This window comes from Montipora capricornis, chromosome 5 (assembly GCF_036669925.1).
Source record: "Montipora capricornis isolate CH-2021 chromosome 5, ASM3666992v2, whole genome shotgun sequence".
Classification (NCBI taxonomy): Eukaryota; Metazoa; Cnidaria; class Anthozoa; order Scleractinia; family Acroporidae; genus Montipora; species Montipora capricornis.
The window spans coordinates 16,674,975-16,689,298 of NC_090887.1; the positions used below are offsets into that span (position 1 = coordinate 16,674,975).

At 39.8% G+C, this 14,324-nt stretch overlaps 1 protein-coding gene and 1 long non-coding RNA gene across 3 annotated transcripts in view; both read left to right on the forward strand.

Annotated features, from left to right (window-relative positions):
- Positions 1-343: 343 nt before the first annotated feature.
- Positions 344-6,073, forward strand: LOC138048848 (uncharacterized). The gene is made up of 3 exons (XR_011132224.1): positions 344-990; positions 3,226-3,275; positions 4,925-6,073. It is a non-coding gene; the product is annotated as an uncharacterized lncRNA (long non-coding RNA).
- Positions 6,074-8,448: 2,375 nt separating this feature from the next.
- Positions 8,449-14,324, forward strand: part of LOC138049673 (coiled-coil domain-containing protein 14-like) — a 12,783-nt gene continuing 6,907 nt past the window's right edge. The window contains exons 1-7 of one of the 2 annotated variants that reach the window (XM_068896069.1): positions 8,449-8,585; positions 8,749-8,816; positions 9,302-9,389; positions 10,716-10,788; positions 11,158-11,316; positions 12,556-12,746; positions 13,404-14,085. In XM_068896069.1, the coding sequence (XP_068752170.1) occupies positions 8,496-8,585; positions 8,749-8,816; positions 9,302-9,389; positions 10,716-10,788; positions 11,158-11,316; positions 12,556-12,746; positions 13,404-14,085 (1,351 nt within the window). In that variant the 5' untranslated portion in view covers positions 8,449-8,495. Of the gene's footprint in view, positions 8,586-8,724; positions 8,817-9,301; positions 9,390-10,715; positions 10,789-11,157; positions 11,317-12,555; positions 12,747-13,403; positions 14,086-14,324 lie in introns of those variants that run through there. The other variant, XM_068896071.1, reaches the window with a different exon arrangement.

Sequence of the window (14,324 nt, forward strand, 5' to 3'; positions counted from 1 at the left end):
TTTTCCTGATACATATATTTTTTGAATTTCACGATACTCGTCAGATATATGGCATCACAAGAAATATAAATACGGCTATTGTGACGACTGTCTCAATGGTCAGCGGAGTCAAAGTGATATAAAAAACAAAATGGCGGCCGATGTCGATGATTCAAGGCATTTTTCTTCTCTTTCTCGTCATGCTCAACGAGATCTGCACTGCGAGATTCTAAGTGTTTTGGAGTACTTTTAGGGCCGATTAGATGATTACGTCATTAGATCTGTGATTCTGCAGCGAACAAGAGAACTCGAGTGAAGACTTAATTCACCTGTTGGATTCTGCGTGAAGGCTGAGATAAACTCTCTCTATTTAACGAATGAAACGATATAAGCTTAAATTGAATCATATAAATAAATTGAACTGCTGATATGAAATCAAGTGAACTAAATTTAAGACACACGAACCAACTTTTGAAAGACATGTTTCGGCATTTAACTCATGCCATCATCAGTATCATCTACAAACCTCTCTCTCTTATATACGATACAATTAATTTTTAAGCAGTGACGGCTATATTTTGAAAAGATAACACAAAGTCACAGAACATAACGTATCATAACATGTGTGCGTGCACAAGTGTTAAACAGGTTGCTTAAAAAAAAACAAAAATTATTAACTATGCTGTAACTGCACATTTAGCTCTGCCTTAATACGTGAAATATAGATACAGTATCTTCTTTCAATTTAAGAGTATAAACGTCTCTAGCTGAGTCTATGATCGTAAGACAACTAGGAATGCATGTTTGTTTACAGTCAGGTGAGGCAATTAGGTGTTTTTGTAGATGAGAATTCTTGTCAGTCAACAGATGTTCCATGACGCTTCCTGCAGATGAAAAATGGCATGACGTCTCACCAATGTAATGGGAATCACATCCCGCACTGGGATTTTAAATCATCTGGTATGGGATCTTTGGAGCTGAAAAAATTCTTCACTTTAAAAGACAAAATTGGTAAGAAGCCCAGTGTAAGTTTTTCTGTGATAAATCGAGGTTTTACAAGAAAGCCCTGAAATGTCAGGTGTTGAGGCAACACACTTTCAAAATCTAAAGCAAAAAGGAAGTGATTTCGTTTTATCATGATTGTAGCAATTTAAGGAAATTCAATTCAAGTAGCTCTGACTGTTGAAAAGGCTATCTCCATTTACACACCAACACTTAGAGGTGTATCTGTTTGTTTCTGTTCTCATTATTTCTCAACTTATAGAATGACAAGGAATTTCTGTGGTCTAGCCATTCAAACTTGTTGTCAATGTGGTAAGACTCAGCTTCATTTCTTGTGATCCTGTGTACTATGTTGGATCAGAAAGGTTTTTTTTTGTCAATCCCATACATGCAGTTTTAAGACACAGAGACATGATCACTATTTTTGACGGCGCTGTCATAATAAGGCTGTTGGCAAAACCAGGATCCAACCGGATTGGACCGGAATCGGACGGGATCAGACCGGATCAGATCGGATCAGATCAGATCAGATCGGATCGGATCGGATTGACAAAACACAGACCAGATCAATAACAAAATCCCTGCCAAAAGCAGACGGTCACCAGACACTGTGCTGAAAACAGGAAAAGTCGAATTCTGTGCCTTTCTATCTTGTGTAGTTGTCTCCTCATTTATTGAGACTCGTCAAAATGTTTTTTTTTCCAGAGTTGATTACAGATTCCAAAGTGGAATTATGAAATAATTTCACGCGCGTTTTGTCAAAATTCTGATGATTTCCCGAGCCTTTAGGCGAGGGAAATTATCAGAATTTTGACAAAACGCAAGTGAAATTATTTCCTAATTTCACAAGAAAACCATTTGATTACCTTTTAATGTCGTGGGTGACAAATTACGCTCACAACCTTAATTGTAAAATCGCTTGAGTACTTTATCCAACTGCTCGGGAAGAATCATCTCCAGGTTTTTCTCAAGGCTATTTTCGTCATACCACTTCTCAACAACTCTCACCCAGTTAATTGTGCTCTTTCACGTATTGAAATTTTCTGCCGCTTCTTTTAATTTCGTAACTTCTTCAATGGTCACTGTCTTAAATCTAGACACCATCTTGGCAATTTTGTAATTTCACATGTGAAATTATAAATTAACGCTGAAATTTCGTGGCTAAAGTAAGGAGTAATTTGTGACCCATGATATTATAATAATAATATAACGGTATGGAGGAGGTGTGATTGGATGGACGAAAGAAGAGGTGCAAAGCATGGATAGAAAGACCAGGAAAGTGATGACAATGAATAAGGAGCTACACCCAAAGAGCGACAGTGCAAAGATATACGTACCAAGGAAGAGAAGGGGCAGAAGACTTATTAGTTGCGAAGCTTGTGTCCGGGGGGAAGAAAACAGTTTGGGTTGGTATGTAGGGAGATGTAATAAGATGTTGTTAAGGAAAGTGGGAGAGAGAGGAACAAACAAGACGGATGAGGCAAAGGAACTGAAAGAGTTAAAGAAGACTGCAAAGCTGGAAACAGAAAACAAATGGAAAGGGAAGCAAATGCATGGGCAGTATGTTAGAAACTTGACAGGGGTGGACTGGGATAAAACATGGCGGTGAATGCAGAAGGGAGACCCCAAAGGGTGAACAGAAGCATTGATCTGCAGTGCCCTAGAGCAAGCTTTAGTACAGTACAGTGTGACAGGATAGTTGAAGCCTGGAGACTGGACATTGTCTTTGTTAATAAGCAAGCAAAGGAGGCCATGATCATTGACGTCGCCGTTCCAGGGGATGGGCAAGTAAAAGACAGAGAACTGGACAAAATAGAGAAGTACCAACTTCTTAGGGAAGAAATAAGAAAGTTGTGGAAGCTGAAGAAAGTGACTGTAGTGCCAGTTGTGATTGGAACATTAGGGGCTGTATCTGATAAGTTTGACAAACACATCGAAAAGCTTGGCACCACCATCAGACTTGAAGTGATCCAGAAAAGTGCTCTATTGGGGACGGGTAGACTCCTAAGAAATGTTTTGTCCCTTTAGTGAATCAGGAGAGGACTCCTTTGGGAACTTTAGGAACTTGTTGTTACTCGCTCTCAAAGGAAATAATTGACCAGGCCAGGAGCACCTTTTAGGCCTGTGATGTTACATAGCAATAATAATAATAATAATAATAATAATAATAATAATAATAATAATAATAATAATAATAATGTTATTATTCAAATAGCTTCTGAACTGTGACTGATACTGTTGCAGGTTTTTGGAAATACACTGTTAGTACACCACACTCATGGAAACATTGACAGGCAAGTTAATCTTTGCCAATGTTCAAAAGTACATGAAATGCAATTGATTGAATTATTTTTGTGCTATGGATCTACAGTATGAACATCACAGACACTAATGCGTTCTGAAAAGGCCACAGCTTCTCTTTTATGTAGACAAATAAAATTAATGGTCTTTAGAGAAACATTACTAATGGTAATGGGACTGAGTGGAGTCCAATTCGGTCTGTAATCATACTCAGGCGACTGGAGTCCAATTTGTTTATCACAAGTATGATTACAGACCTTATTGGATTACATAAGGTCCTCTTACCTCTAATTAATCATAAAAATAATTACAATTTCCAAGAAAAGAAGAAGAGCGAAGTTAATGAAAAAAGGTAAAATTTGCATTAAAATACTGACAAAGGAGGCATAAATTGTTTAATGTCACTCTGAAAGAAAGAAAAAAAGAAAGAAAGCCCCAATTTATACTGTACAATTTTTCTATGGTGATTGATACCAATGTTGTGATTGGTTGACTTAAACTGCAACTTAATGTGGTTGGCTTATTGAACTGTCCAATACCAAACTGTTCGATTACAACTTGGCAAGTGAATTAGTGAAAAATAGGAGTTTTTTTTTAACCAATCACATTCAAGGAAATTGTAATTTTTATGATTAGTTTAGTTATCCTGCAAGTTGGATTATTCTTGTGGAAGGAATTGTAAGGACTCTATGGGAAATCAAAACCATCTTGTCTCTCAGACACCAATGATGAATATGTGAATAAAAGTGCCTAAGGACGGTGCCTACTATTGTTATTGCGCATATGTTCTGCTCATCTCCAGATACTTGGATTTCCTGTCGGTGTTTGTCAACACTTCCGCTCTAACCAAATTGAGAACGAAAATCATTTCTTATTTCATTGTGATCGTTATAAAACTATTAGACAACAAATATATAACAAGTGACATTGTACTTAAATACCCGTCATTTAATCTTTTTAACGATACCGAAAAAACTATATTCTTGTTCAATAATACTGACTCTTTCATCTGTAAGAAACTAGGTTACTTTATATATGAAGCATTGAATATGAGAGAAACATGTAATCTTATTTAATTTAAAGTGATTAGTGTTGTATTAGTTTTGTTTTAGGTAATACCATTTATATATGGGAATACCAATAAATTGTTGTTGTTGTTGTTGTTAAATTGTTGTTGCATCATCAACAACGGTGAACTTTAAACAGAACAAAAAGTAATCACATTGAAAGAACTCATGGTTCAGTGTTGATAGGAATTTTGAAACGTTATCCGGCCAGTTGATTTTTTGTTGCTTAAACTTGCACTGAGTAAACCAACCATTTTCATACAGTACTGTGATGAAGGTCAGTGAAGTCCCTGTCTTCGTGCTTGTCATTAATTCTGTATCACGTAATTAAGACCACATGCACAAAACGCTCAAAACGTCAAATAAAATCTGAAAATCGCCTTCCGTGTCAGCCTTAACCGAAAAATTAGTGGTTCTTAGAAAAAAAGGATGTAACGGAGAAAAGCTAAACACTGAACTGAGGCAGCCACTTGACACCCAAGATAAGGAGTTTCTAGTTTCGTGAGCCCCAACACGGCATTACTTTACACATGTTAGACATAAGCTAATTTTCCCTTTGTCACGTTCTGTTGCAGGCCAGCGTCGACAACGTTCCTTTGCAGACATTTCCACCCTGGATTCTCTTGGACAACGTTTGATCAACTCAGCCTATGCCGACTCCAGCCAAAGGAACTTGCACTCGCACTTTTATCTCTCTTTTTGTTACGCTGCTTCCGTAGTTCCCTTTCCAGTGACTGTTACTTAAATTGCCACTGAGATATATCGCTTATCTAGTGTCGCTCGGTCGTGCTTACGGAACAATTTTGAATCATCTTAGCAGTCTTAAACATATGCACAAGCCTCTCGGGCATGAGTTGACCTGGGATAGCGATTATCGTTACAAACTTTTGTTGCGCCAAGCTAAACGTCATTTAGGTACAGCAGTAAAGCGTAAGGCACCTATAACACCGTGTTTGCTTCTCGACATCGCGCCTCTTTTCGACAGAGAAAATCCTCTCCAAGCAGCTATGTGGGCTCTTTTTTAGTGGCTTTCTATTCTTTTTTGCGTAAATTTAACTTAGTAGTTGACATTGAGGCGCTCATTAATACCAAGGTTTTGCTGCGCTCAGACCTTTATTTGGATGGGTCGCGCGAGCTAGGCTATTCAATTCCAAGAGCGTTTCTTTTCTTTGCCTTTGCCACGCGTTCCAGGTAGTTTATTGTGTCCTGTGTCTGCTCAGCTTCATCACTTGAGTATTAATCATGTCCCTTCAGGTGCGCTTTTTTTTTCTCTTTGGTCAAAAGGTCACGTGCGCCCTTTCACGTTCCTTTCTTACTAAAGTACTTAAATCTGTAGGTTTATTTGTGGTTTTTTTTTTGTATTTTAATGATATTTATTGATTTTCAGTTTTACAGACAATTTTTCCACACACTACTCTTACTTACTACCTTACTACACTCAGTAACACTCACCACACTCACACATGCACACACACACACACCTCTTCATCGTCGTCTTATTTACATTGTAAATATTTTTTTTCTCACATTTTGTTACTGCAGCGGTAAAGAATTGCACATTATTGTACTTTGTATTTTCCCCATTTTATATTGTGAACTGACTTCTTTAAATAAAGAGGTTTTTTGTCTCCATGTAAATCTCCTCCTTTCAGGGTTTCGTATCCGCCAAATGTCTACTAAGTCAAAATCAAAGCATAGACTTGCTATATTTTTGACAGTCTTTTTTGAATGGTCTGCCGCCAGGACAATCAAGGTCAAAGTTGAGTGTGACATTGAAGTCTCCCCTGAGAATGATCCTAAGCTCCTTGTTAGCAACGCAATCTTCAATGTTTTTATTTAATTTATCAAAAAAACGACTTTGGTCGTGAGTCTTATTTAGCGGAGCATAGATATTAACAACAAGTGACGGGAACGGCGAGCCCTCAGGGGCACCCAACGACCAATTTGTTGTAAAATGTGTTATTATACCCCACTTAATGAAAATAAATGTTATTAAGGCATTTTCAGGTGTTTTTCAGTGTTGCTGGGAAAACATTATCTGTTCCTTTTTCCCAGCAAGACACACAAGAAATTTCCCAGCCAGATAGATAAAATTGGTTGGTTGGTTTCCCAGCCAGGAATTCCGCGCGCTTTCCGCAAATGCCTCGATCCAAAACGACCGAACAAAAGCTACAAAACCGCAAGCGCAATCACTCTGACCAGCCGTCGTATGTTTCTGACTACTCTCTGGGAGAGGGAAGGGGTCCTTTTTTTTTTTTTTTTTTTAGTCGTCCTCAGTCTTCAGAGTTTCTACAGCCTGCTCGGGGGTTGAAATGCTAGAAAAAGTCAGTAATTCCCAGGCAAAACCTTTATCAATAATAAATTTCCCAGCCAGCTCATAAAAACACCTGTATTTTTGCCAGCCAGCAAGATTCCTCTGGGGAACAGATAATGTCAGGAACAGATTCGTTGGGTGCCCCTGAGCCCTGTGTTTCAGCTTCTATTACAATTGAACGGCCTTCATCATCAGAATTTATAGATATTAGATTAAAGTCAAGGTCACTTCTAACTAAAACCATCACCCCGCAACTGTGATTAGAACCATGTGAAAACTGAGGACCCAAGAGGCTTTTACGCGCACACACGCTTAAAATTATCAAAAAACATGTGATAAACAAAAAAGACAATACTTTAAAAACATACCACGAAAACTTTACCCAAAACTGGAATAAATGACAGCTATGTAAACTAAAAGGCTGTCTTACAAGAATGGAACTCTTGACTAAATCTCTCTATGCAAGCCCGTATAAACAAGAAACAATTTTAAATAGGTACTGCTGGAGGCACCGCATTTTTCTCTCTTGTTCAAACATTCCGTCAGCGCATGCATAAATGTTCAGGCTCTCAAACACCTAGAGTCTACCTAGCCTACCAAAAAAATTAAGGTGCTGGTTTTTACAAGGAATTGAGATTTCAGTTGATTCTACAGGCGTAAACGTAACGTAAGAACCGTGCGTGTCTGGTCGTCTCGAGACAGAGGTGAGAGATGGTCTTACGCACACTGGGACGCCTAAAATTCTTTGTTGTAACATGGCGGTTGTCGAGTGAAGATGTCTGTCTGGCCTTTCTGCAGAGGAATTCCAGGACCTACCTATACAATTTGGGCAATTTTTGGTGCTGTATTTTGCTGGTAGGACTGGGTGTCCCTACACCCAGTCAATAAAATGAGAATCAGAGGGTTCCCTTGTCATGGAATGGCAGAATTACCCAGAATTCGTTTTGGGCATAAAAGAGGCAACTGGTTGAGAGGCACACGGAGACTGGCCTTTATCAAATCTCTAAAGTGCGGCTGGAGGAACTGACATGGGGTAGATAGAGGTCAACGAGGTAGTAGGCGTCCAAGTTATGGTAAATGAGGATGAACATGGTCAACTTAGGCTATTTTCACACGGGACCCGTTCCCAGTGGTTCCGATCTAAAAATCGTGCCGGATAGCCATCTTGTTCACACGGGACCTGGTAACGGTACCATGAATCCGTTCCCAATCAGGTCCGATTTCTGGACCTCCGAAATATCAGGTCCAGTCTAGGAACCGTTTCAGTCCCGGATGGATCTCTCACCATTTAAATACCTGGAGCTGCTCCTTTCGGTACTTGCAGCGCAATTTAAGCATGGGCGCCGGCTATGGTTGAATGGTAGAAACAGCTGCTTTGTTCGCTTCGATCTCGTACCGGATCCGTAACAAATAAGTCCTGTGTGTCCTGGCGATAATAAACGGAACATTCCCGTGTGAACAGAAGTGGTCCGTTTCAGGATCGGGTCGGATCCATTTGGGACCGTTCGCGTGTGAACATAGCCTTAGAGTAAGTGAGGGTTAACGCCCAGTGGTAGAACGATGTTAACTTGGGGGAGGAGCCCATCATGTGATGTGCTCCTGCTTGGCGTAAATGAAGGTCAACGTGGCAGAACGAGGTTAACTTAGGGTACATGAGGGTAAAGGGAGGCTTAACACATTTTTGCTTGCCAGTGCACGCTGTTATTTGCAGAATAGCTCTGGGGTCTGGGGTCGAGAGACGAAAAAAAATGCGAAACGCGGTTGCCTCAAATCAACCAGCGGATTTGTTGTTAACAATATGTACTTGATATATGTGAGAAACCTAATTTAAAATGGCGGTTAGTAGCGCCAAAAACACGAGTAAAAGACCAACTGTGGTTATGGAATTAAAACAGGGAATGAAATATAAAGTTCCATCAAAGGTACGCCCTCTTTTCTTTTTTCCTTCCGCTGCTGTTTTTTGTACGTTGGAGAAAGTCGTTGCAATGAAACAGGTTTTGTTTGTCACAATAATATTTTCTGCGCTGATCTTGCAAGCTGTACTGTCAAATCACTGCGTACATGCGATCTATTTTTCTTTCCAAGGCATCCAAGGCATCTTTAGTTGCACGAGGCCTGGCTTCAAATTCAAAGCCTCCAGCTGCAGTCAAAAGGTTAGATACATCATCTCTGTTTTTTAAATATCAAATAAATTCAAACATATCTCATTCATTATTTTCTTACATGTATGCGTATGGTCGTCTTAATCTCTGTCTTATGAAAGACACAGCTGTAAATAATATTAGGTGGCAGGTTAATCTCAGAGGTTTCTAAGAAAATTGTTTGGTTGTCACCAAACTGTTAAATGTACATTGTCATGTGTGTCATATCTGTTTTGAGCAACACACAACAACTAGATTTGATCTTTTGATTGAGTTTTCAAGAGCTTTATTCCTTTACTTAATAATAATTATTACGTCTCCGACAAAAAGTAAAATAAGCATGCTCACAAAAATAATTATAATTAACGGTGAAATACAGTCTTGTGAAAGGACAAGGTTAAGTGTGACCCAACTATCATTTGTATAGGTGACAAATTCCCTCTGGGGCTGGCGATGGTGTTTTTGCCAAAAGCATTGTTTTCATTTCTTGCTTTCAGACCTCTTAAAGGCCAGAAAGGCCATCAAAGACCAGCAAAGGATTCCAAACCTGGCTACGCTCTTTACACCTCAGACTCAGAAGATCAGGTACATGTAGATGCAACTAACAGGAAAAGGAAAGAAAGGAAAGGAAAGGAACTTTATTTAAGTGTCCAGTCGTTCTAGCGCTGGCGCGCTTATTGGGGACACTGTAAACTGAAATTAACAATGAAAGTAAATCAAGTCAAATGTTGGTTTTTGAGGAGAGGGGAAACCGGAGTACCCGGAGAAAACCTCTCGGTGCAGAGTAGAGAACCAACAAACTCAACCCACATATGACGCCGAGTCCGGGAATCGAACCCGGGCCACATTGGTGGAAGGCGAGTGCTCTCACCATTGCGCCATCCCTGCACCCCTAGTTACATGTAGTTGTTGTTTTATCCGGCTTCATTACTAGTCTTAGTTCTTTAATTAATTGGTTTGGGTAGTCAGTGATAATGTTACTGAATTACAGACAACATTAGTGAGGTCAGTAGAAAGCATCATGAAGTTCAGCTGCCTTTTCCTCTTGTTAAGTGCAGTACAATACAATAGAATAATCCTTATTTTGTTAGGAATGTGTATTAATCTGTGTGAAAGCTAGCCCAGGAATGAATGTTTTGCTTCCAGGTAGAGTGGCCTGAGTTCAGGACTTAGCCAGGACATCATGTTGTGTCCCTTGATTAAGATACAGTTGTCTGCTTTATGAGCCAGGAGGCCCTTCAGGCCGGAGCTTATCCTGGTTTCAATGGCATGAAGCGACTAGGAGTATTTCTACTCCCCCCTGGATGGGATGCGGGTCCATCGCAGGGTTACCCCCAGCATTAGATTCGCCAGTACCCATTTATACTCCTGGGTGGAGAGAGGCACCGTGAGAGTAAATTTTCTTGCCCAAGAACGCAACACAATGTCCTCGGCCAGGACCCGAACCCAGACCACTCGATCCGGAGTCGAGCGCACTAACCATGAGGCCACCCCACCTCCCACAAGATACAGTTGAAGATGTTCTTAATTTAGGCCCTGTTCACCCAAGAGTAAAAGGGAGTAGGACATGGAATTCTTGCTGAGGTTTAACCTTGCAGTTACGTACCAATTCTCCTCTGGGGGGAGTAATACTCCTTGTTGGTTTAAATGGATTGGTATGAAACTGGGATAAGGAGTGGCAAGATGGGCCACATGGCCTGAACATCCTTTATCTACAATTTTTAACTACGGCTGTATTAACCAATAAAGGTATAATCTCTTGTATGGTTTTAAAAAAGTGACCAATGAATTGCACACAAAGGAGATGGCTGAAATTATTTTGAGCTACAGTAAGTAGAAAGTTAATGGGGAAGGTAATTGAGTGATTAGTAATGTTGTTATGTGTTAAATGGTGAAGCGTTTTATCTTCAGGCATCTGCTGTTGATCGAGGTCTTAACAGGTGTGCGGCTTTGCTGTCAAACATAATGGATAATGAAGATAAAGGTTAGAGCCATCATCTGTTCTCTGTTTGTCTGTTTTTTCAGTTGTTGTGAACTATTTTAAGCTCCTCTTTCTGCTGCCATCTTCCTAAAACCATTAATAAATACTGTATTGTTATTTTTGAGTCAGTATTTATAAAGGCCTTGGAGTGGTTTGTCCTTTGCCTCTTTGACTTTGTTATCATTGTTTGTCATATTAACTCCAATCTTGTTTCCTGCTATTTGATCGCAAAATTTAAATATGGGCTTCTTTTTGTACCTGCTATCTTTGTTTTTCCTGTTTTCTACTTCAATTTAACTATGTCTTATTGTTTGCCAAAATCTCTTGGGGATTCTCTTTCATACTGATCAATGATTTTCTTATGGACCACAGTTACATCAAAGAGAGTTAGTGCGGTAAAACCAACCAAGTCAAACATCAAGAGAGCTCCAACATCTCACTCCACGCTCAGATCAGGAAAGCAAGATGCTCAAAAAACAAATACAATGAGTGGACGAGTGGTGATTCCTACTGCGAGGCCTGATGATAAAGGTTAGTATTAAGTCTTGGAGTATAGTAAATGTTTATCTTTATGGACAAATTCACTTATGTAGAGAGTGGGTCTTGCACTCTGGTTGTAGCATGCATTTTCCAACAGTTAACTCCCGAAGCTAATGCGAAAAGTTGTCTTTGTTTGTGTTGACCCTATTTTAGGAGTTGTTCTCCTTCTTATCCTCCTGTTAGCAACAAATGTGTCTTGCCGATGAACTGCCCACTTGGTAATACTCTTAATTTACAAACTAGAACAACCTAGGTATCTCCCTTTCATTTACATGTATGTGCATTTTAATGAATAAGGTTTATGAGTCCTGGATTTCTAATCCGCTTTGCAATGCTTTTGCCTCCTGTTTGTCTTTTCTTGACAACCCACTGAAAAATCCTGCTATCTTATTAATTTTTATACAGCAATGCCGCTTTCACTATACATTGGCCACTTGCAGGGATCGCGTTAACGCAGAAATCGTGCATTTTTACGCAAATAAAATCCAAAAAATGCATGATCGAAATTTTAATGCCTCCCAGGACGCAAGGCACAACTTGCTTTGATTTGTTAGTATATTCTGTTGTTTGTAAAACTGTTGGAGCGATCTGTGATCATAATTGAAGTTCTAAGAAATGGGGTTTAAAACATCTAAAAAGTTTAAAACTAAATTTTCGACCGCCTTCTGCGGTCTTCTTCAGAGGAATGTACTCTGCAAGTCGCTGAATGCAAATATATAGCAAAAGACGTCACTGTTCGTTGCTCCTAAGGGAGGAAACCAGTGATGCGTAAACCCTTGGAAAGGGTGCTCTTTCATTAACAGAGTTCTTGTCCAGGAATGAATGTAACGGCTCTAGAAAAAGCCTTTGTCAGCCGGTCCTATGCATATGCGTCAATATCAATTCCAAGTTGGTTACTCTCTTTTTCTCGCAGAGGGTCACCAAGATTTTGGGACCCCCAAAAAATGCTTGGGACCCCAATTTGGCCGAACATGCGGGTCCCAGGACCCAGATTGAAAAATCCTAGTGCCATCCCTGCACTTGTGCCCAAATCTCATGCATACACAGTCATGCTAGACAATTTTTCAAGCCTTTGACAACAGACCTTACTAACTAGCAGAAATAGACAAGTTTGAGAACAGAATAACAGAATATAGACTTGAAAAAAAAATTGCCCCCACTTACTGTTAAACATACTGTTATTTTTAGTTATTGCTAATGATGTCAACGTTTTCACTCAACTTGATATAGCCAATCTATCCCCATCAAGATCTCAAGAAGAAACCAACCAAGCATTTGCAACAACATACAATGACCGGCTGGTGTCGTCAACACCTGTCCCGACAGTTGAAGAGCGACAGAAGCGTCAGCAGCTGCAGATACGAGAGGCACAACTTCAGCAAGAAATATTGCAATTAAAGGAACGTTATGAGCTGCTACAGGTTTGATTAGATTATCAATATTCATTTCTGCTTTTTTCGCAAACACGTGGACTCCAATCCTTGGTTTCATATTTTCACTGTAGTGGAATGGGTTACATTCAGCTTTTTGATTGGTTGATTTCGATCCATGTCTTCGGCTTCTAATTTTTAACAGTGCCTCAACTGTCGTGGCAAATGTGAAAGACGAAACCGTTGATTGAAATTTGAATGCCAGAGTCCGTATGTTAATAAAAAGACACAATAAGACCTTGAAAGTTAAACACAGCATCTGAAAGAAACCCTTTGCATCATCTGCAAAGTCTTCGGTAGCTGAGCTCTGGTTCCAAGGGGCAACCTTTGTCACTGATCTAAAGAATCAAAACAATAGACCATATACAGGATTGGAAATAGCGCCGCAGAAATTTGTTGCTCAATAGCTTTCATTTCATTGATCATACTTTCGGATTTCATCCACAGGCTCAAACTTATGAACCCCCTTGTATAACATCATAAACAGGACTGCAGGAAAGAACTGCTCAGAACCTTTCATCTATTCCAATAGTCACACCTTTCATCCAGCATCATAACTTTGAACCATCATTTGGTTGATTTTGCAAGACATTTCCTGGGTTATGTTTTCCAGGACTCATTATTGAAAACTTGTTTTGTTCAATTTAGCGACAGCAAAGCCCGAGTCATCACGAGGAGCAAAAGCTACTGCTACAAAACTCCATGATGCAACAACTGGAAAATCATCAAAAAAGTGAAGATAAATTGCCACGAAACACTGTGACGAAGCATGCATTGGAAGGACAATCATTTATTGGCTCTAGAGGTGAAAAACTTTCAGATTCTTCACCGCAAAGATCTTCGGCAAGAAGAAGTCTGGATTATTCTGGGTTTCATGTCGAGAAAGATTTAGGAGGGGTCAATTCTTTGAAGAATAATTTAAGCGAATTTCAATCAGGCTTAACAAATAAATTACTTAGAGAAGGACGCAAAACAGATGTTGCAAAACAATTTGATGATGATTCTAGGGCACAAAAGGTCGACTCTTCAGAACCAAAAAAACGAGTTCGAATTGTTTCGCCCGTTACTGCAACTTCTGTGCGCATGGGCGACGAACCACTTTCAAGTCCCGTCCTTCAGGAAAATCTGTCAGGTGTCCACGTACGTGTCAGCTCTTCAGATGCAGACCCAATACATGAACAGGTTACTCCGTCTACACCACGCCCACCGAGTAGACACAGCTCCAGTTCTGCAAGGTCAAAAGATACAATGGCACCATCTTCTGCAGACAACCATTTGCGGATGATTCAATATTTGGTAGATGAACTAAGAGCTCTCATTGGGAACACTGGTCAGTAATAAATTCATCGTATCGAAAGCTAGGATCTTCGCAGACTTTCTTTCGGCCTTGTTCAGCGTTGGATGCAAAATGAAAGTGGCATCTGAAAATATCGTAGAATATCTGGAAAGTGTAACCAGTTTTGTCTGTCCTATCTTTGTCCTGAAAAACACCCCCACCTCTTGAACAGATCAATAAGACACACCCAACTTCCTGAAATAGGTCTAAGAAAGAAAACGCAAAGTGGTCGT